The sequence below is a fragment of the Mus caroli genome, chromosome 10 (genome assembly GCF_900094665.2).
Source record: "Mus caroli chromosome 10, CAROLI_EIJ_v1.1, whole genome shotgun sequence".
Taxonomy (NCBI): Eukaryota; Metazoa; Chordata; class Mammalia; order Rodentia; family Muridae; genus Mus; species Mus caroli.
The window spans coordinates 71,298,340-71,321,403 of NC_034579.1; the positions used below are offsets into that span (position 1 = coordinate 71,298,340).

At 52.2% G+C, this 23,064-nt stretch overlaps 1 protein-coding gene and 1 long non-coding RNA gene across 2 annotated transcripts in view; one reads left to right on the top strand and one right to left on the bottom strand.

Moving 5' to 3' along the window:
• Positions 1-3,935, bottom strand: part of LOC115032156 — a 9,535-nt gene extending 5,600 nt beyond the window's left edge. Inside the window, exons 1-2 of the long non-coding RNA XR_003837809.1 lie at positions 3,649-3,935; positions 2,303-2,361 (exon numbers count right to left, since the gene is read on the bottom strand). This is a non-coding gene — a long non-coding RNA (uncharacterized LOC115032156). The remainder of the gene's footprint in view (positions 1-2,302; positions 2,362-3,648) is intronic.
• Positions 3,936-4,063: 128 nt separating this feature from the next.
• Positions 4,064-14,528, top strand: Pofut2 (protein O-fucosyltransferase 2). Its single transcript, XM_021174865.1, has 9 exons — positions 4,064-4,278; positions 5,383-5,633; positions 7,264-7,408; positions 8,110-8,220; positions 9,793-9,859; positions 10,657-10,782; positions 11,739-11,919; positions 12,011-12,134; positions 13,439-14,528. Exons 1-9 carry the CDS (start codon positions 4,148-4,150, stop codon positions 13,590-13,592), a joined length of 1,290 nt encoding a protein of 429 aa, XP_021030524.1. The 5' UTR covers positions 4,064-4,147; the 3' UTR covers positions 13,593-14,528.
• The last annotated feature ends 8,536 nt before the right edge of the window (positions 14,529-23,064 follow it).

Here is a 23,064-nt window from a genome sequence, read left to right on the forward strand (position 1 = left end):
TTAGCCCAATGTTTTCCCTTCCTACATTTATGGCATAAGCCTGGCTGTCTAGGTTTATCTAATGCGGCCCATTTTTCATTTTCAGGGCAGTTTCTTCTAAAATGTCCTCTTTGGCCACACTTATAACAAGTATCATTATTAGATCTACTCAATTGGACTACAGCTGCCGCCAGGCCTGCATTGGTTAACGGACCCCCTAGTTCTCTGCAAACCTTCATCCAGACTTCTAAACCTTTATGTTTATAGGGTGTAATAGCTGCTCTACACTCCTTAGTGCATTGCTCATACACTAGCTGCTTCACCAAAGGCATAGCTGTATCAGGGTCTCCAAAGATTCTAGTAGCTGCCTCAACGAGGCGTGCTACAAAGTCTGAAAATGGTTCTGTGGGACCCAAATATAGGAATACCCCTATATTTGTAATCAAGAAAAAAATCAGGTAAATGGAGGCTTTTACATGATCTTAGAGCTATTAGTAATCAAATGCAAATTATGGGGGCTGGTGAGATGGCTCAGTGGGTAAGAGCACCCAACTGCTCTTCCGAAGGTCCAGAGTTCAAATCCCAGCAACCACATGGTGTCTCACAACCATCCGCAACGAGATCTGGCGCCCTCTTCTGGAGTGTCTGAAGATTTTCGTAAGATTGCCTGAGACTGCGCCTTTGTTCAGCAATGACTTCCAGGCTTTGGTAGCTACCTTATTTATTTGGGCATAGACTGCTTCAGGATAATTTGTTTGATCTAAAGCAAACCGTCCTAAACCCAGAAGCATGTCTGCATCCCAATGTCTCTGAGGATCTTGTCCTGTGGCTAAATTGGCTGCTACCTATTTGCATATTCATAAGTCAAGGACTCCCAGTCTAAATATTGCCTGGACGACAAGCAAGCCCGAGCCACATTATTCCAGTCCCCAGGGGTGAGGCAATATCTGGCAAGCGCCTCAATTTGTGCAACCACAAAAGCTGCACCCACCCCATAAGTACACACTGATTCTGCCAGTTGCTTACTAGTTTTGAAATCCACTGGCTCATGATACCATTGCCCTTGGCCATCAGCAAAAACAGGGAAACTTAGACCAACTTCTTTCCAAACCTCTAGACAGAATGAGGTACCTGGTTTAGCAGCCCTGGCGGGCTCCTTTTTTTCTGTGTAATTAGGATTGAAAGGCGGAGCTGTCGGCACTTTCGGTTTTATTCTTTTTTTCGCTGATACTCCCTTTTTCAATGGGTTGGCTCTATATGGCCAATCCGGATCATACCTATCCCTCTCATACCGAGCTGCCTCTTCTAGGTCAGCTTCATCATCCTCACTAAGCTCCGAGCCACTGGAGTCAGAACTTGATAGACTTAGCGATAAGTCTTTTAAAGAGGGATATATTTTTGCTATTTCCTTTTCTTTACCACTGTTTCCTTTTCCTTTTTATTTGTCTTTTCTCCCTTCTCTTTTCCTTTTTCCTTTTCGCCCCTTTTCCTTCCTTTGCTCATACGTTCCTTATCTTCCTCTGACATGCTTTCTTGTTGTTCCGTAAGAATTTTCTGACCTGCCTTAATTGCTTCTATCAAACAAAAGCAGAGGCCATAAATTACAAAAAGCCGAAACAGCAACGATAAGAGCTAGCCACACTGGGTCCACTGGCAAGAAAAACATATCCCCCCTTTTAACCGGGGATCAATTTGGGAGACTTACCGGTACCGCCGTTCCCTGGCTGAAAAGTTCTGAATCCGCGAGGTCGTTGTCCTCGGGTCCCCGTAGGAGCCTCCACTTACTGCGCCCACCTCGGCCAGCAAGGAAGACACAACACGGTCGGATTCTTCTTAACAGCCTTTATTGCAGGAACGCCTCGATGCTGCTACAGGGGACCCCGGGCACCCAGGGAGCACTGCTTATATGCACCCCAGCACAGGAGAAGACTCCATGGCCCCCTGGAATTGATCAGTCTGCCGGCACGGCACCTAATTTGCATGCACCCGCTCAGGAGGGGTTGGCGCCAGATTTGGGCTAGCGCCTGCGCAGTGGTGTTGTTTACCACAAAGGCACACCGGAAACCGGCACCATCCTAGAGTTGGCTTCCTACAACAGTCCAAAACACTGAAAGAAACCTGCTCCACATAAAGTCAACAGCACCCCACCCCCCACCCTGGACCACACGATACACCAGGAAGACCATCCTATACTTCTTGCTCTTTGCCTCAGGAGCACACTGCGGCTCTGCCCTCACTGCTTGCTTGCTTGGCGCTTAGCATCACTGACATCCCAGCTGGCTCCTTCTTAGGATGATTTGAAGAATTCTCCAGGGCTACCTACCTCTCCTGCTGTGGCTCTTGGGGCAACTCCAGCCAGAGTCAGCCAGAACAGACCAGGAACTGTCAATCAACAGAAACACTTGTCACTCCTACCAGCAGGATGTGGGGATCCCAGTTGTCCCACATCTTCACCAAGGGGCATCTCCCAAGCTCATCACGTTGCCACCCCAGCCTTTTCCGTGCCCATCATGTGTTCATTTGTTCTCCACCCCCCCACACACACACATTGGGTCATCTACATCTTGAGGTACTCCTGAACTTTTTTTTTAAATTATTTATTTTATGTATGTGAGTACACTATCACTTTCTCCAGATACATCAGAAGAGGGTATGGGATGGTTGTGAGCCACCATGTGGTTGCTGGGAATTGAACTCAAGACCTCTGGAAGAGCAGTCAGTGCTCTTAACCGCTGTGCCCTCTCTCCAGCTCCCAAGGTACTCCTGGACTTTAAAGATCTCTCCACGATTGGACACAAGTCCTCTGTTCGGGTAATTATTTTTTTAATTAATTTATTAATTATAGGTAAGTACACTGTAGCTGTCTTCAGACACCCCCAGAAGAGGGCATCAGATCTCATTACAGATGGTTGTGAGCCACCATGTGATTGCTGGAATTTGAACTTGGGACCTCCGAAAGAACAGTCAGTGCTCTTAACTGCTGAGCCATCTCTCCAGCCCCTGTTAGGGTAATTATTATAATCTGGGTGCTTTCTCCCAGGCTCTGTCTTTTCTTTTTTCTACCCCTGCCTTTCAAAGACTAGGTTTTGGGGCTGGAAACATGGCTCGGTGGTTAAGAGCAATGACTGCTCTTCCAGAGGTCCTGAATTCAATTCCCAGCAACCATATGGAGTCTCACAACCATCTGTAATGGGATCTGATGCCCTCTTCTGGTGTGTCTGAGGACAGCTACAATGTACTCATATACATAAAATAAATCTTTAAAAAAAAAAGACAAAGACTAGGTTTTACTTTTTGATGAAGCTCAACTATCTCTTTAATGCTATGCTTTCTGGCTATCTGTGACTCTCTTGTTTTTATCAGACATCCGACTGTTACAGCATACAGTAGTAGCGTGCAGAGTCTGTGCCTGTCTGCCTCGGAATCTGTATGTAATACTAACTCCATCAGAGCATTACACTACTTCAATGGGGTCTGTACAAACACTTGGTTCTGGACACTTCCACTGCGATGCAACTTAAAAAAAAAAAAGCCACAGTCACTCCACAAGTATTTCCAGGAAAGCTCAGAGCTCCGTGGGGCACCTTACTACGTCCATCATTCCCGGTCCTCCGACCCCTAAGCTGCTCGCAGCGCCATCGCTAGAGCCCTACACGGAACGGAGAGTACCTTCAGGTCCGGCATCCATCCCCACTCCTGGAGGCCAATGCTCTGTCCTCTCGCTCAACTAGGGTCCTACAGGACCAGACCTGCGGCCAGTTCCGCCCATAGCCCGGGACCGTACAACACCCGGCAACAGGAATGCCTGGCGTCGTGATGCTCAGCAAGTCCCGAATGAGACCAAGCGAATTCTTCCTGCCCTCGGGACAAATAGCGCACCGCGCAAAGTCGACGACTTGAAGACTCAACCGAACCAGGCCACCGCAGCGCCCGCAGCGGAAAGTACAACCAGGAGAGCGTGGGAAGGGCGGGACCGCGCTGAGGACCCGCCCATCCCCAGGCCCCACCCCTGGCCACGCCCACATACCCCATACTCAGGCGAAGTGAGGCGCGTGCGCACCGTGGGTCTGGCCGCGTTGCCTTAGCTACTGGAGACGCGCTCCGCGGGGCGGACAGGCGCGCTTCCGGACTGGGGCGCGGCAGCCGGAAGTGCGTGGCCGCTGGGGCCATGGCGGCGCTCAGCGTCGTCTGCCTGCTGCTGGCAGCGGCATCCTGGCGGCCAGTCTCGGCTTCAGGAGAAGAATTCTGGCCTGGCCAGTCGGCGGCGGACATCCTGTCGGGGGCGGCATCCCGCAGACGGTAGGCGCGTCTACGCCGGCCGGGCGGAGCGAGGCATCTGGGACAGGGTCAGCAGCGGGCTGGGGGCAGCGGGGCCGGGGCTGCGCGCGCAGGCTGCAGGAGCGAAGGCTGCGTGGCGAAGGTCGCCCTGGCCTTGGGCTGAGCTGGCCGTCTTCTCCCGAGAGGTCGCTACCAGAAGGTCCCGGAGCGTAGGTGGAGCCCGGCTCTGGCCACCTCAGGCACGCTGTCCCGAGGCCGATCTTAAGTCCCAGCGAGACAGAAGTTCGTGTGGGCTGTCTTGGAGATGGCGCTTCTTCCGCGGCCGCTCTTCCCCAAACTGGAGGGAGGGTAAACCAGGGGTCCGGTGCCGACAAACCCAGTGATGATGTGACTGAAGCCTGCCCGCGATTTCGTAGAAAGGAATCTTGCTTTGGCGAAGCCTTAAAGTTTTAGAACCGTTTTCACGGAGGGAGATTCTACGTCACTTTGACTTTCCCAGATGTCATTAGTGTACTGTGGAGTTTTTCCACTGGCCAGCCAACCGGACCTGTAATATCACAGTGGGGCTTAATCAGAATATTATCATCCTATCCTCTTCACTGTTTTTATTTTGAAAATGCATATTTTTCATTTAAAATAATGTTTGTTAATATAACAAGACTGTTGTTATTTTCCAGTGGATGGATGAATACTTCTAGCTTTAGCTTCCAACACAGGAACTGTCAGTAGATTTAATTTATAAACCAGATTTGTCCAACCTGCGCCCATTGGCCACATACATCTCAGAATAGCGATGAATTATTGATGACAGCGTCATGCCTTATTGTCAAAGGTTTGGTCCCCTGAGTAAACAACTGGCCTTTGGGCACCTCATTAATTTTGTTCAGACTGTGAAGGAGTCAAGGAGTCTTTGAATTAGACACTGTGGGAATGGCTGTGAAACCAATTCTCAGGTTCTGAGGTTCCGTTGACATTCTGAATTGTCAGAGAGTGTGAATCTGCTGTTGGCACTTATGAGCTCTGCTGGTCATTGTATAGTCACTGCCCTCTCTGTAAGCCGGGTGCGGGTGCCCCATGAAGATTCCCCACAGCTCACACACAGCCTATGTCTTGCTCTCTTCTCAGGTACCTCCTGTATGATGTCAACCCCCCAGAAGGCTTCAATCTCCGCAGGGATGTCTATATCCGGGTGGCATCCTTGCTGAAGACGCTGTTGAAGACTGAGGAGTGGGTGCTAGTCCTGCCCCCGTGGGGCCGCCTCTACCACTGGCAAAGCCCTGACATCCACCAGGTCCGGATTCCCTGGTCCGAGTTTTTTGACCTCCCGAGTCTCAATAAAAACATCCCCGTTATAGAGTATGAGCAGTTCATTGCAGGTGAGGCGGGCATCAGTCTGGGAGGCTTTTCTGATGTGGACGGCTGGCGGCCTGGTCCAGCCTGCCCTGGCACGTTCCACTCAGTCCTTCTGGTAGTGCTTGCCTCTGTGCTTTCTCTAGGGAAGGGGGTCTGAGCAGCTGTGGCAGGTGTGATCAGTGCTGGCGAGAAAGCAGCTGAAACCATCTTAACCAAGAGATGCACACCAGTGTGTGCATCTTGTGGGGTCACACCACGGTGCTGAGTGGTCTGTGAAGAGGCCTTTGGCCTGACCTCACCCTGTTTCCACTTTTTGAGAGGATCCATGTTTTCCAGAGCACAGAGGTGTTTAGAGTTGAGCGTAGCTTTGGTTGGAAGACAGATCCTTTTTTCTCTGCTGCACTGGAGGCCCCGGGGAAGGAAGTGGTTTATTTAGAGCCTGGCTGGTACCCATGACGTACGTGAGATCCTTATTCCACCACGACCTCCGCCCCTGCCCGGGACTGCTGCCCCGGGAGGATCTGCTTCCAGAATGTTCTCTACCCCGATGATCACATCGCTGTCGAAAGTTCTGTGTTATAGTCGGTCCTAGGAACACAAGAAGCAGTTTTTTCTTACTTTTCATTCAGGCTAAAGATGTAAACGTAAGAGCATTGTAAGTGCCTGCTTAGAACACAGACTTTCCTGGCCCAGCTTGTAGACTTGCTTGTGGGTCCTGGAAAACGAGTGGGGGTTGGGTTTTTAAGGTGCTGGACTCACCCGACATAGCCTGACCTTTGCCTGAGCTTCAGTCTCAGGTGCCTGGAGATGCTTTTGGAGCCTCTCTGTGGAGCAAGGCCAGGGGATTTCTCACTGTGGGGAAGGCGTAGATGAGGCCCCCACCATTTGGTATGGCATCAGGAGGCATAAGGCTGAATCTCCCTGTTGCCACCGAACTTCCCTCCAGCTGTAGATGGAGTAGGTCTGGGGAAGCCCACAGAGAAAGATGGTGCCTATGCCATGGGCCTCCTGGGAGAACAGAGTGGCTTTACCCACTTGCTGAGCAGAACCGATAGGGTAAAGCTGTGCTGGGGCCAGCCCAGCACTTCATGAGTGATCAGTGTGAGGGGAGCTGCTTTAGCTTGGGCCACGGGCCCATCAGCCATGCACAGACCTCACGCAGTGTGGATCTAAAGACACATCAATCGACTTTGCTGCTCGACATGACTGGGGTCATTCTCTGCACAAAGCCTCATTGGTACTTTGGGTACAGTTGGGGGTTAAGGGTGAAGCAGACATGCTGATAGGACATGCTGGGGTCTTGAGGGGTTGAAACAAGCTCTGGAGGGGACATACCAGTCGGGTGAACCCGTATGCTGGCAGACAGCACAAAGCAGCATTCAGGAGGAGGGGTGAAGGTAGGCCTGCCTCAGTGTGTTAGGGTACAGCGAGGAAAAGCAGATGACCAGGAAAGGCCAAAGAGACCTCAGAGTCCCCTTGTGGGTCCCAGGTCCGCACGCTCATAGCAGTGATTCCGCGTCTACTCTGGAAGAGTTTCCGAGCCTCTGTGGGTTAAGGAGGCCTCAAAGAAATGCCATCCTGGTGTGCGGTGCGCAGCCACACTCGCAGCTGTGGTCGCTGTTGTGTGGCACGTTGTCCGGTGGTCTCTTTCAGAGTCCGGCGGGCCCTTTATCGACCAGGTGTATGTCCTACAAGGTTACGCTGAGGGCTGGAAGGAGGGCACCTGGGAGGAGAAGGTGGACGCACGGCCCTGCATTGACCCTCTGCTGTACTCGCAGGACAAGCATGAGTATTACAGGTAGCACTGTGGGCACAGCCCCTGCCCCCCCGCCCGCCCCCCCCCCCTCGCGGTTCACAGAGACCACCCTGAGGCAGCTGCCCCTGAGCCCCAGTACATTAGATCACACTGTTAGACAGGCTCGGCCAGTTTTAAAAACGCCTCCCTAGGATACCCCTCTTCTTTTTACTCTTATTTTTTGTGGTACTGGGGGTTGCACCTGGGGTCCTGTGCATGCCGAGCAGGCCCTCTCCCACTTGAGCTACGCCTCCCTGGTTTCTTCCTGTTCCAACACAGGTCTCACTACTTACCCCAGTGCAGTCTTTGGCGTTCGATCTTCCTGCCTTAGCCTCCGAAGGACTGAGCTTACAGCCATGCACCGCCTTGCCCGGCTCCTCTCACCTGTTATGTATACCTGAGCGTGAGCATGCAGGTCTTAGCCGAAAGTTGTCTGAGGTCCTGGCTGTCACTTAACATCCTCCGTACGTGAGGAGCTTTTGGAGAGCGGGGCTGTCTAGCCGAGGCGTGGCTTCTGTCAGCTCCCCCTCCACTGCCCATCTCCTGTTAGTGACCTGGGAAGTGTTGTATGGGTTTTTCTCAAGAGTTCTTACAAGAACCTGGCCGTCCACAGTGCTGGCCTGTGAGCTGCAGAGCGATGGGGCGGTGTCAGCAGGGCTGTTTCCTGGGTGAAAGCTGACAAATGGCCGGGCTCTGTTTTCCAGAGGCTGGTTTTGGGGCTACGAAGAAACACGGGGTCTGAATGTCTCCTGCCTGTCCGTCCAGGGGTCGGCTTCCATCGTCGCGCCTGTCCTCTTAAAAAACACATCTGCTCGGTAAGTGCCCAGGCCTTCCACTGGGATTGCACTGTACATCACCTTCCAGATACCCCACCAGGCCCCTCCCTGCACTCCAGAGGTCTGTGGGATGCCCACGCCCACAGCAGCAGCTCTAGGCTAAGGAGGCTGCTTGTCTGAGAAGAACCCCAGAGAGACTCCAGGCTGGGGTTGTCTCCTGTGCTCTGGCATCGTGGGTGTGGTCTGCCTTCTCCTGAACTCCCTGCTCAGTAAAGCCATTACTGCTGTTCACCTCCTGTGCCCTGAGTGGCCGCTGTAGAGATGGGAGATAGGACACACTTGTGGCTTCCTTCTGCATTCCTTTTTGGGGTGCTGTGAGGATCCTAGCCCGGCTGTGAATGTGTATGTGTGTGGGGGGGCTGTGAAGAGGTGACAGTGTGTCCAGTGGAGTGGAGGCATGAACAGTTGTGGGGCTCGGGGGCGTGGCCAGAAGGTGGAATCTGTTGGGCTTGAGCCCTGGAGCTTTGAAAGTATTGCCTTGTGATGTTAGGGTCCTTTCTTTGCTGAGGGCTGGGGATCGTAGAGCACACCCTGTTTCTGGAATCAGGCAGCTGCAGTAGGTAGGAGTAGCTTTTCCTACTCTCTCTCCACCCAGAAATGCCGGTGGTCAGGCGTGAGAGTCTGTGAGGTTTGTATTGTCACATCTGGGACAAGTGCCGGGGTGCCATGTCCCAGGAATGTTCTTCTGGCATCCCTGTCTGTCCCTTCAGTTCCCTCAGTGTCTTCAGCAGCTAGCTGTGAGCATCATGCTAGCCCAGGCACTGCAGGCCACACTCCTGCCTTCAGGCTCCATGTCACCTCTAAGGCCTCCCTGGCCGTGATTGTGACTGCAGAACGCCCAGCCTTGGCCTGCTCTCAGCAGCCCGTTGCAGCAGGCCTGGAAACTGCAGCTTCCCTGTCAGTGTTAAGCATGCGGTGACAGGTTCCGAGAAAATGTATATTCCGTACACAGATGTATCAGCCTATTTTGGAAATATTTCCTACCACCCCATCCCGTGTCACCTCGGTGTCAAGTCCTCCACGTTCCGCTGTGGGGTTTCACTTTCTGTGCCCCCTCTTCCCCCGGCCACACCCCCACACAGCGGAAATCTGTGGTGAGAGGACAGGCTTTGCTCACATCCTCTGTTCCCAGTCCTGTCAGGACAAGATGATACTATAAGCTTGACACTTGGAGACCCAAAGGGGTGGCCCTCTTCCCTTGAGTGAGGTAGTTGCCTTTGAAACAGACGTACACATGTTCTTGTGCCTCCGTGGGACCCACAGCCGTGTGCCTTGCTCTGCTGTCTGATAGGTGACAGAGCCTTGGCACACTGGCAGACTGCCCTAGCCCTGTGTTCTGTTAGCACACTGCTGGGCTTTGTCCTCATGACCCTGGTTTGTCTCTGTTCTGCTCCTCAGAGCTCTGCAGCGATGTTCTGGGTCCCCCACACCCTTGAACTGTCTGTCGGGGTCCAAGGCTTTTCTCTCATTTTGTGTCCTTGGAAAGTACAGATGTCACGGTTTTGATTCTTAGAATCGTTGACGTCTTTTTCTTCCCTTACGTAAATGCAGGTCTGTGATGCTGGACCGAGCTGAGAATCTGCTTCATGACCACTATGGAGGCCGGGAGTACTGGGATGTGAGTACCTCACAGCGGGCCCTCTGCATGTGCTCATGGTTTGGAAACTTAACAGTCAGCAACAGCTTTCAGCCTCCATGACTAAAACCATGGGCAGTGCCCACTGGTTTGCCCTGCCCCGCAGTGAGCTGTCCGCTCTCGCCTCAGGACCCACTGCTATCTTATGATTCTGTGTTCCAGAAACATAGTGGTCTCCCCTTGCCTTGCCACATCTGTAGGTGGCTGGGACGCTTCTCGTTTGGGTTGGGGAAGGGGACATTTTGTGCAGCGAGTCCTAACGCCATGAACCATTTCTGCCTGGAGGGGAGCGGGTAGCCTGCGTGATTCTGCAGACACTGGCTAACCTGGCAGGCGTCGGGTCAGGAGCAATAGCTCCTCTTACAAAGCATTTGGTTTGCAACAGAGACACGGTCATCAAGTTCAGTTTAGTTTAGGAAAAATGAAGCCCAAATCGAGCAGAGCTTGAAGCTAGGAGCTGGGCAGACACTGAGGTGATGAGGTCACATGACGTTGTTGGCCAAGGGCAGATGGTGCGGGCCAGTCTTGCAGCCTAGACAGGGGCTAGCTGGGGTGGCCCTACATGGACCTTTCCCGATCTCTGGGTGACACCACTGCTGGCTGAGTGGCAAGGAATTAACTAGAGGTCCCTGTAGCCAGCTGTGGTGTGGGCAGCAGGAGTCACCTAGGACCTGGTCTGTGGCGCCTGCGGAAAGGAGGGGCAGGTGGTAGACAGTGAAGCTGTGATGGCTCACCCGTCCCAAGGCCCAGGGATACTCAGCTCAGCCCCGTCCATGCAGACCCGGCGCAGCATGGTGTTTGCAAAGCACTTGCGGGCTGTGGGAGATGAGTTTAGGAGCCAGCACCTCAACTCGACAGACGCCGCTGATAAGATGGCCCCGGAGGAAGACTGGACGAAGATGAAGGTAGCCGCGCTGCTCTTGCCCGAGAAGGAGCTAGGGACGGGGCTCCTCCCTTAAGCTAGCATGTCTGACCTGTGAGTGACACTCATTATCTGACCTGCAAGAGGGCTGGCGGGGGGCTGGGGTGGGGAGGTGGAGGTGAGCTGCGCCAAGTCCTTGTCTTGGTGCTGAGTTAGGATTATGACTTGTATTTTTTTTTTTGTAAGTTTTCAGATTTTGCCCAGCATGGTGGCACATGCCTAGGACCACAGTCTTTAGATGTGGAAGCAGGAAGGTTGTGGGATTCGGGCTAGCCTGGGCTATGTAGGGAAAGCCTGTCACAGAAAATACAGGCATGAGAGAAAGGAAGGAAAAGAAGGAGCGGGGAACCCCAAAACAGAAGTGGGCAATGAATGATGAATCCGTCAGCACTTCCTACGGCCTCTGCCTGGCAGAGAGGAAGCAGGCCAGCCCATCTGCCTCAGAGCTCCTTCAGGCCTTTGGTCATGCATTGTCCTCTCCTGACCTTGTGTGTACTTCCTCCTCAAAGCTGGGTTTCCTGCATTGTCTTCCCCATGGGCTGGCTGAGCACCGTGGGCCCCTCCCCTGTGACGCTGTGACACTGGATGTTAGGACTCCACTGTATCTGCTCAGTGGGCAGTCCGGACTGGTTCCAGATGCTGTTGCTTAAGTTGCTTAGATGCTCCTACCTGGAATGTATTAAATAGCTTTTCCTTTTCTTTTTCCTAGTGATCAAATTCTGATTCTTATTTTGCCCCGATAAAAGTATTTGTGATGATCACGGTCCTCATGGCCTTCTTGACAAGACATCGTTTCCCCCAGGAAGTTCTGTGTGAGACTCAGTCAGGCCTCAGCATCAGGAGGGATGCTTTAGAGAGCACGTTCATCCCGCTCTGTGTTTCAGGATACCCGGGTCAACTCTGTTCAACAGTTTTCCGACAGTTGCATGTCTTTTGTAGGTCAAACTGGGCTCAGCACTAGGCGGCCCCTACCTCGGAGTCCACCTGAGAAGGAAGGACTTCATCTGGGGCCACAGGGAGGATGTGCCCAGCCTGGAGGGCGCCGTGAAGAAGATCCGCAGCCTCATGAAGACTCATCAGCTGGACAAGGTGTTCGTGGCCACAGACGCCATCAGGAAGGGTAGGCAGCCCTAAGGCCAGGCCTTCCTCATGACCCTCCACAGTGTGCCTTTTCATTCTGGAAGGTCAGTAGCCTCTCCTTTGCCTCGCAGAACAGGAAGAACTGAGGAAGCTGCTGCCGGAAATGGTGAGGTTTGAGCCCACGTGGGAGGAGCTGGAGCTGTACAAGGACGGAGGCGTCGCCATTATCGATCAGTGGATCTGCGCTCATGCCAGGTGCCTGGGTCCATGCTGCTCTCAGAGGTCCCCGTTGCCCCAGTACTCAGCAGCCAGGGCAGGTGGTTGTGGCTGTCCACCCTCTCTGTCCCCATTTAGAAAGCTTCCTTGCTTTCTAAACTAACATCCGGTCCAGTGTTTCCTTGGGCTGCTGGGAACTGTGGGTCTAGACCCTTCAGGTCTTGTGCACATACGTCCTCTGTGCTGTACACCGGTCCCATATCATCCATCTGAGAGAGGCGAACTTCCCGGGCTGCTTGGTCTCCTTGGTGTGTTTGTGCTTCTGAAGTAACCCCGGGCTGCCTGGGGCCAGAGGCCTCTGTGTCACTGCTCCAGGAGACCAGGAGGGCAGCTGGCCTTAGACCATTCTTTGTGCATCAGCTGTAGGAGACCTGGGATGGGCTCAGGTTGGAATGTCCTGATTAGAATAGGAACGTTCAGCTTCCCCATAGTTCCAGATGCCGAGGTGCCGGAGTGTGGGCATAGGGCTAGAAGGCTAGTGTGTGCCTGCCTTGCCCGCTGCTTTTCTGCCGTGCTCTGGCCTCCAGGGTCCCCGCTGACACTGTCCCAGCACCAGGGGTAGGCAGGTGAGGGCCTCATCCTTGATCTGCATGGGTCTAGCTGCTGTCCCCTTCCAGGCACGGCTTGTTTAGTGCCCATAATGGGGAGAGCCAGGCCAGTCTGTCTTTTTTCCCTGTTAATGCTCTTTCTGAGGAGCTCGGAGCTTGCCCACTCTCTCTGCCTGGGGTTCTTCCCAGGCTCCGCTAGACACAGCTGTTTCAGGAACTGACTGCAACTTCAGCTCAGAAAGGACTTCACACAGCTGATTGTAGTTGCTTCCACCATTAGCACTGCCTGCTGCTAATGCAGCCCACCCGATGCCTCCACAGGTGTGGCGAGCCTCAGGCCCCAGAGTTTCAGGAGAGTCACATGACATAGCATGCCAGCGTTCCTCTTGAATCAGTTGGCCACTTAAGTGCTATCAGAGGGCCGGGATATAGGAGTCAGAGCTGGCTGCATTGCTGTCACCCCAGGAATCTGAAGGACCTTGGAAAAGGGGGCTCCCTTAGCTATGGCAGCATGCGTGTGGATGGTCCCTGCCATTGTCAGGGTGCCAAGGTGGACACAAGTCCTTGGTGTTGGTTGAACAGCCAGGTGAAGGTCTGCAAGGCACAGTGGCCGCTGAGGTAGGGACTGACCCATGCAGGTGCCAGTGCTGAGGGCCTCAGAGCCTCTGGTGGGTGGGTGTGACCGATGCCTCCACTGTTGGTCCCGGGTAACATCTTCATCTCGTTGCTCTGCAGGTTTTTTATTGGCACCTCTGTTTCCACATTTTCCTTTCGGATTCACGAAGAGAGAGAGATCCTGGGGTTGGACCCCAAGACAACATACAACCGGTTTTGTGGAGACCAGGAGAAAGCGTGTGAGCAGCCCACGCACTGGAAGATTGCGTACTGAGGGCCACCTATCCACCGCCTGCCAATTACTCGGTCACAGGGTCCCAGAGGAGGCCCCCACATGGGAGGCAACACATCTAGAGCCCATGCTCCCACGTGTCCGTGGGCCGACATCTACCTGTGTCTTAGGCTCTGCCACCTTCAGGATTCACAACTGTGTCTTCTCTCAGGACCTGAGAACCCACGTCCCCATCACAGATGTCACATGTGTGCTAGTCCAGAAATGGAAGAACATTTGTCAGCTCCAACACAGGCCTCTCAGCCACCTTCCTGAACAAGTTGAGCATGGCCAGCCTGTGGCAACGCCCTCAGGTGTGGATGCGGGCTCCTGAGGTGTTGGGGTGACTCTGACGCACTCAAGCATGGACACAGGCTCCTGAGGTGTTGGGGTGACTGACGACTGAGATCACTTCACACATGGCCAGCGGGAGCCGACACCAGGCCTTGCCTCAGCCTCTACCTGTGTGGGGCTCCCACTAATTTCCTCCTGGATGGCACTGTTGTCATCAGAGTGACAGCCCTGGAGCCTTGCCAATGACTTCCTCGCCTCACATGGACCCCCAGGCTCACTGCACACGCTGAGAAATAGAATTGAGAAGTAAAGGAAATGGCCTTCAAAAGGCCACACCTGAGACCCACCCCTGCTTTGACTCCCTTCCCTGGGCCTCATGCTGCACCACAGGAGGCAGAGTCAGCACAGCCGTGGCCAAGGCACCCCCAGGTCCCTGACCTGGTACTTAGCAGTACACCCCTCCCCCCAGTGCTGTGCACTGAGCAGCCCCCACTCAGCTACTGCCCAGGTCTCCGTCCCAAGCACCAAGGTAGAACCTGAGCACAGACAGGGCCCCGTGGCCCAGTCAGCTGACCAGCTAGAATCACGTATTTATTTTCCATTTGTACATCCAAGCGTATTAATAAAATACTTTTTCAAGAAAGCTGCAGTCCTAGAAATGGTGTCTTTTTAAGTACTTTTGTTTTCTTAGGTCAGGAGCTGTATCCAGTATGTAGACATCTGCAGCCGTGCCTTTTGGGAGAATGAGGGAGTGTGCCAGCTGGCGTGGACCCTTGTTGCATCCGCAGAAGGCAGACTAGCCAGGTGTGACAAGACATTGGTGTGTCCTGGAGCCTAGGGTTTGGTTCTGTTTGTGGGGACCAGCATGACCTTGTCACTGTCTAGCACCACCGGGCCCTCTGTCGGGCTGTCTGTCAGGGGAACGCATTCTCCAGCCACAGGAAATCTGGGAATCCCACCTCCAAGGAGATGGCAGTAAACATGCTGTTGATGCTTCCTAGAGGAGTGGCTGGTCCAGAGCACTTAGTGCAGGGACAGAACCTCCCACTCTAAAGTGGCAGCCAGTGCCAAGAACCAAGGGGCACAAGCTGGGGCAATGGAGCAATGTGCTGGGCCAGGTCATCTGAGAGGATGGCATGAGAGCCATGTAGCAAGGGTCTATGCCAACATGCCATGTGGCCGTCGATGAAGAGCAGCTCAGAGGTTCTGTCCCCATGGCCCACATGGAACAGGTGGTTCAATGATGTAAGCAAAGAGATGAAATCGATCAATCTGAGGCACGGCATACGGAGCAGCGCCTGGTGCCGTGGGCAGCAGCTTCTCCAGGCAAAGCTGGGCAGCCTTGTGAAGTCTTGAACCAGTCTACTGGTAGCCCAACCAGTTGCAGAGATAGCCATCTGTCACAGGAATATCAGTGAGCCTGCAGCTCAGTTTCCATACAACGCTGGGTTGCAGTTCACCATGAACAAAGAGAGACAGCTCTAAAACAAATTCCAGAGCCAGCTCTGTCCAGGAGAGCCCAGGGACCAGAAGTCCACAGCAGAGAGCAGTTCCAGCTATTCAGAAGGAGGATGGGGTCACTTGGGTCAGGGGTGTGTGTGTGTGTGACTTGCAATGGCTGCTCATGCCACGGTACATACCACAGCCCTATCCTCCCCCAGCTGTCTCTGTACCAGGATGCTCCCTTTGCCAGGAACTTCTTAACTGTGGACAGTGGAGCCTGCCCTCCAAGTCCCTCTGGTACAGATGACACTAACACAGCAGATATGGCTGGACACACAGACATGTCCTGCTGGGGACTAGCCTACACTCTGCTCTAGCATCTTACACAGCTTCCTTTGTGAATTTTCAATGACCTGGCTGTGATGGCTTACAACTCTCCCATCATCCTCTCTTCTCTGTCCTCAGATGTAGCAAGGGAAAGACAACATCTACACGGGGACTTCTTTAGAGTCTCCCTAGATGCCTGGCCTGAACTGCTACCTGTTGCAAGTACCCTGTATCAGTCAGGTTAAGGCGTCTTTTATGGACTCTCGCTTCTGAGGCTACATTGTGTCATCTGCTGGCAGTCTCCAGGCACTGATCATATACCCTGCGTTTGATGACCTAGGCAGGAAGTCCACTCCCAGGAGAGATTAAAATGAGGAACCTAGTATACCATAACACACGTGTAGCTGGAAGGCAGTGCTTCCTGCCCCAAATGAACAAGGCAATGCTAAGGATATGTTGGATCAAGCTGGGAGGAAGGTCAGTGGTCAGAAAGAACAGCAGGACCGTATGGTCTTTGGTGTCCCCTGAAATCACACCTGGGGCCTACCCAGAGCAGCAGGGCATTTTAGGCCTTCGCCAGCACTGACAGGGCCATCCAAATGGGGATGACAGCATAGAGCAGCCCACTGGGGGTCTCTGTGCAGAGACCAGACGGATGACAAGTGACCATCCTTGGTGAAACCACAGGGCAATTTGTTCCACGGCAGCAGCTAACTGGGACACCAAGGGCTATACATCAGGTACACACACTGCCTGGGGGCATCTGGGACAGGCTCTGTAGCCTCTGAGGAGTTGTGTTCATCCATTTTGAGAAGGGGTTTATTTAGCTCACAGCTTTGGAAATGTCCTGGTGCCAGCCCCACAGGCTCTACCTCGGCTGCAGTAGCTCATGGGAACGAGCCTTGCCAAAGGGACAGGATCAAACCACCAGACGGGTTGGGAACTGTGAGGGACTGAGCTGTGGCTCTCAGGACCCTCTCATGGGGTGACAAGAGGCTCCTTAGGACCACCTGGCCCTTCTGTGAACAATGAGACTGGAGGACCTCCCAACCGGACCTAACTCTAAATTATTCTACCGTGTCTTTTGGCACTGCCAACTTCACAGCAAAGGACACTGGGTGAACATGTGCCCAAACACAGCAAGAGCTAAACTTGACACCGTCCTCAGATCCACACCAGACAGCATGCCAAGCTCCTCATAGTACCACTGCCATCATGGTTACGGAGTGGGACGCTTCGAGACCACGGGGGCTGTGTCCACCTTCTACCTGAGCCGTCCGTCCACCATCAGGGACTTATGTAGATGTCCTTGCTGCCAGCTGTTAAAGACTTAGGAGGGCAGGGACCCACTGTACTCAGTCACAGAACCTAGTCAGGTCCCAGAACAACAGGAAGCCATTGGGGACTCCAGGGGGACAAACATATGCGGCAGATGACAGACCACAGCCTCAAACAAAAATTACATCTGTAACTGGAGCTCCAAGGTCGTGGAGTGCAGTGCTGTCCACTCTCCACTGTCCTTGGCTCACAGGGAGTATCATCTCCCAGTCTCCATAGAGCCATCCCTGTGTCCAGTCTCCTTCATAACAGCATAGTCGTGTTGGATTTGGCTTGCCCTGGGGACCTCAGTGTATGGAGTCACTTCTCTAACAGCCCCATTTCCAAACAGAACCATGTTCAGATTTACCAGGTTAGGGCTGAGTTCAGCATTCGAGTTTGAGAAATCACTGAGGGGCTGGAGAGATGGCTCAGCGGTTAAGAGCACTGAATGATCTTCCAGAGGTCTTGGTCATGGTGGCTGACAACCATCTATAATGGGATTCAATGCATTCTTCTGGTGTGTCTGAAGACAGCTACAGTGTGCTCATATAAATCAATCAATCAATCAATCAACCAATAAATCAATCATTGAGCCCCGATCCCTTACATTGCCTGCCTATATCATTCCTGACTCCGGAAGTCAGAGCTGACCTCAGATAGCCTCCTCAGAGCCAGCTCACCCTAGAGGACAGAGTAGCCAGTCCACTGGGCCTGGAGCCCACATGGTGGGGAGAGTCACAGGGGTAGTTTGGTCAAGGTCATGTGTGGCAAGTTTGTAACAGGACATGTACCAAGGCGGGACAGAGATGTTTCTGAGACGTGTTGTCCAGGGCATGGCTGGATAGCTAGGGCCACTGCTTTTTTTCCCATCTGCCCTCTGGGAGTCCACTAGGAGGGCAGGGGATGAGGTCTATGGAGAAGGCTGAGCTGGCATGACCCTGGCTGGACTGGAGCCTGCTTCTCTTCAGAAGCAAGCCAGGGCAGTCTGAATTCAATGACCTGGTTGCTAGCTTCAGGGAGAAGTGGAGGGGGACAGAATGGGCAGGAAACACACTTGGGGACTGTCTCGAGTCACACCTTGGCTGGTGCCAGCACCATCTGTCTCAGTGATGGCAGCCATTACCTCTTGCTGCCACATCAGCTAACTAATGGGAGGCTGGAGGCTGCAGTAAATGGCCTGTGACAAATTCAACCCTCGGCACTGAAGAGAGGCCTTGGCGGGACGAAGCAGGGCTCCCTTATCTTCTCATTGGCAGTTCTTGTGCCACACAAAGGGCTGGCAAGACTTTAGACCTGCAGGACACATGGTGCTATCGGCTCTCCCCACCTCAAAAGAAGCACAGGAAGAGTCCTGCAACCCCTAGGAGTCTGTGGGTGACAGTACCTCCAACCCGCCAGTTTCAGAACCTGTCTGCTCTTGAGAAAGGCTAAGTGGGTTTGCAGAGGAAGCCCCAAACAGGGCCATGGGCTCTCAAAGATGTATCCATCCTGTGGGAGTGGCAAGTCTGGGATGGGTAGGAGAGGGGGTGTGTTACCCTCTCTGACTCTCCTTTGCCTCAGGGAATGGCAAGGATGAATGAACACCCGTTCTGTGGCTTTAGTGCCTTTGTGAAGGGTAATGAGGCCCAGAGAGACAAAGGTGTGGTGGAGATAAAGGCCAAGGCCGAGGAAATGAACTTCAAAGGGTCTGGAAGTTTCAGTGACTCCCTGTGGAGATGGGGCTCCCCACAGAGGACCTCCATACCTGGGAACCCCAACAGGGCCATTTAAAACCCATTTTGGACACTATGTTGGAGACTATGCTTGGAGGACTGAGAGGGCTCCCCGCAGCTGGATCTATGAAGAAAGTGACCCCACAAAGTGACTGGGTAGGTTCCTCACAGGTTCCTGGCTGAGCAAGCCCCAGAAGAGTAGCAGGAGACAGTGCCTGTGTGTGCCAAGGCAGGCTGGCAGCACTCTGGGGGACAGTGAATGGAGTGGGGGTGGGGTGGGACTGGAGCACAGGAAAGGGCCAGGGTACTCCAGGTGTTAACCTCACTTCTGGACAGGGGAACAAGAGAGAGAGGAGAGGAGTGGGAGGAGAGGAGAGGCAGACAGACAGACAGACAGACTTGCTTGCAATCCCCTCTCCTCAGGTGCTGGGCAAGCACTCTAGCACTGAACTAAATCCCCTCTGAGAGAATTCCTAACCAAAGCTCATTTTGAAGTAGAGTGAAAAATGGTCCCAGGCTGGAGAGATGACTCAGTGGTTAAGACCACAGGCTGCTCTCTTCCAGAGGTCCTGAGTTCAATTCCCAGCAACCACATGGTGGCTCACAACCATCTGTCATGGGATCTGATGCCCTCTCCTGGTGTGTCTGAGGACAGCTACAGTATACTCACATACATAAAACAAATACATAAATTTTAAAAAAGAGAGAGATTTATTTTTTAAAAATGTCCTCACCTGCCTTTCCCCCCAAATCAATAAATTCCCAAATGACTGGCCTCAAGTCATGGCAGAAAAAACCCACAAATCCTCTGGAGGAGTCCACCCTCAAATGCCTTGTGTAATTCTATAGAGATTGGGAGGCTGTGTGTGTGGCTTATGGACACACGCACAGCACTCCAGAAAGCGAGAGGTTGTAGCAGCGCTAAGGAGACCTTGATGGCCGTGTCTACAGAAGTAACAGAGGGTGCTGAAGCAGGCAACCCCCAGAATGAAAATATAATGGCTCCTTAGCGATTCAAATAACCAAACAGAAAACTCAGTGCCTAAGGAGTAGCTGGTGAGCAGAGGGTACCACGGGGCTCAACACAGAAAGCCACAGACACAAGAGGCAAGAGAGGCAGAAGGACCAGTGACAGAATGAAAGGTCCATGCTACCTAATGAACATTTTAGAAACATTCTAGACATTACACTTCATGTTCAGAAGGCTGAGGAACACCAAGAGGTGAGATGCAATTCAACCTTGGAGGGCTGCAGGAAAGCAAGCTGCGGGAGCAAAGGTGGCTCTAATCGCAGGAGAAGCTGACCAGCGGCTTCCTGACACCACAGGGGGCCAGGGACCAGAGGGTGGAATGTCTACAGACAGTTCTGCCACAGGTCAGTGACTGTCTCCCTGGCTGTATGTGTGCGGCCAGCAGCATCCTTCACAGATGGCAGCACAAAGATTCTCCAAGACCAGGAACCCCTACAGTGTTCACCATGAACACCAGCCTTTACAGACTCAGGGTGGAAGATGACCACAGAGAGACGGTGAAGGCAGGCAGAACTGAATAGTGAACTGCACCACATGTAGTCGGCCATTGCTTTCTACTCCACTCCACGTTCATTCCTTTGCATGAGAGAAAGGAAACTCTCTGTTTTTTTTTTTTTTTTTTTTTTTTTTTTTTGAGACAAGGTTTCTTGTGTAGCTCTGGCTGCCCTGAAACTTGCTCTGTAGACCAGGGTGGCCTCAAACTCAGAGATCCACTACCTGTTTCTGCCTCTGCCTCTACCTCCATCCTCTGGCCTCTGCCCTTTGCCCTCTGGCCTCTGCCTCTGCCTCTGCCTCTGCCTCGAGTGCTGGGATTAAAAGCATGTGCAACCACCACCCAGAAATTTACTTGTCTGAGGTGTGTCAGGTAGTGACTTTAGTTGAACTAACTTTTCTCTCTCTCTCTCTCTCTCTCTCTCTCTCTCTCTCTCTCTCTCTCTCTCTCTCTCTCTCCTCCCCTTTTGAGACAGGGTATTGCTATGTAGTCATGACTGCTCCGGTCTGGAACCCTGGAACTCCCTATGTAGTCCAGGCAGGCTGGCCTTGAACTTACAGAAATCCACCTGCTTCTGCCTCCTGAGTGCAGGGATTAGAGGTGCTTGCCACCATGCCTGGCTAGTTTATGAAATTTTGATGGCCTAAAGTCTTGGTTGTTTTTGAGCTACCTATGACACAATTCCGTGCTTGAGAGAGGGTTGCTTTAGAGATCATTACTTTTTGGAAAGGCATAACAAAAATCATAAAGATGTGAACATGCAAATACCGTGCGTGAGCCAGCAATTCTGTCCCTGGGACTTCAGCCTAAGAAATATAACCTGGGGAGCTGGGGAGATGGCTCAGCGGTTAAGAGCACTGACTGCTCTTCCACAGGTCCTGAGTTCAAATCCCAGCAAGTGACTCACAACCATCTGTAATGGGATCTGATGCTGCCCTCTTCTGGTATTCATAGACATAAAATAAATGAAAAAGAAAAGAAAGAAAAAAAGAAATGAAATCTGGCTTGTATCCTCACTAATTTAAAAGTTATACAGGATGTTGCCATTGCTTTTAGGTACCCATCATAACTCGATGGTAAGCCCCTACAGCTGAAGACACGACTCTTCTTAGATGCGGGACAAAGAGAGACCAGCCTCTTCTGGTGAGCTGAGAGAGATTTCATGCCTGGTTCTGTAGGGAAACCTGCTATTGCTACATGTGATGGTTTGTATATTCTTGGACCAGGGAGTGGCACCATTTGGAGGTGTGGCCTTGTTGGAATAGGTGTGACCTGGTTGGAGTAGGTGTGTCACTGTGGGTGTGGGCATAAGATCCTCACCCTAGTTGCCTGGAAGTCAGTCTTCCACTAGCAGCCTTTGGATGAAGACGTAGAACTCTCAGCTCCTCCTGCACCACGTCTGCCTGGATGCTGCCACGCTTCCACCTTGATGGTAATGGACTGGTCCTTTGAACCTGTAAGCCAGCCCCAATTAAATGTTGTTTTTTTATAAGACTTGCCTTGGTCATGGTGTCTGTTCACAGCAGTAAAACCCTAACTAAGACACTACATCACTGTTATTGCTATGTTATATGGACATGCTATCAGATTACTTTATAAATGATTATGCTTATACCCACAGGTTTGTGTTGTTTTCAGCTCTTGTCAGAGAAGGGTCTAAAAAGAAATAGAAAAAAAAAAAAAGAAAAACAAAAAAGGGGGCTGGTGAGATGGCTCAGTGGGTAAGAGCACCCGACTGCTCTTCCGAACGTCCGGAGTTCAAATCCCAGCAACCACATGGTGGCTCACAAGCATCCGTAACGAGATCTGCCTCCCTCTTCTGGAGTGTCTGAAGACAGCTACAGTGTACTTACATATAATCAATAAATAAATCTTTAAAAAAAAAAAGAAAAGAAAAGAAATAGAAGCTAAAAAAGAAAAGTAGCAGCAGCAGCAGCAGAGAGAGAGAGAGAGAGAGAGAGAGAGAGAGAGAGAGAGAGAGAGAGAGAGAGAGTCAGACAGACAGAGTTATATCTGGTCAAAGTGCCAAGTGTGCGTAACTGTGCCTGAAGCATCTGTGTGAAACTGGCCCCATCCAAGGTGGAGAGAGCATGCATGGCAGAAGAGTGGTCAGAGTGTAACTGCTCACAGGTGAAGAGCAGACTTCTCGTGACACAGTTGCTGCACAGTCAACCACAGCAGCTGTGGCTACAGCACAAGTCCTGCACAAGATCAAGCCAGTCAAAAAGACGACAGGGATGGGGGAGGGGCAGAGGGGCAAAGTTAGCAGTTGACGGTTGTAGAGAAACTCTCTTCTGGGGACATTTCCCATGCCCCTGTGGCTGGACTCACACCCATGTACATGTGGACAAGACTAACTGGACCCAGGGGGCTATTAATAACAATAGCATCATCAACAACAAATTGGGGACATGGAATTGGGAGGGTGCTGGGGGTGCATGCTAGGAGGAGTTAGAGAGAGAGGTGGATGGATATGATCAAAATACATTGTGTGCATGGGTGGAATCTTCAAGGAATAAATAAAATATTAAAACAAAAAGACTCTCAGTGTAATATCCAAAATGAATTCAAGACCACCCAGTACCTTCCCCCTTCAAAAAAGACTTTCCAAACTGTACTAGCAGGCAAAGTACAGAGCCAGATAAGGAAGCTGGCTGACTAAACAAATGTAAAAACATAGTTTTAGCAGTCAAAATGATTAAGCCTGAAGCTACCAAAATAATATTAGCTGTTCTCAGAGAAATAACCATAACAAGATTAGCAATTCTCCTGAATTCTGTCAAAGACCACAAACCACCCTGACCTTGTTGTGAGAATTCCCCTGACGTTAATAGCTGTGACGTTAATAGCTGATCC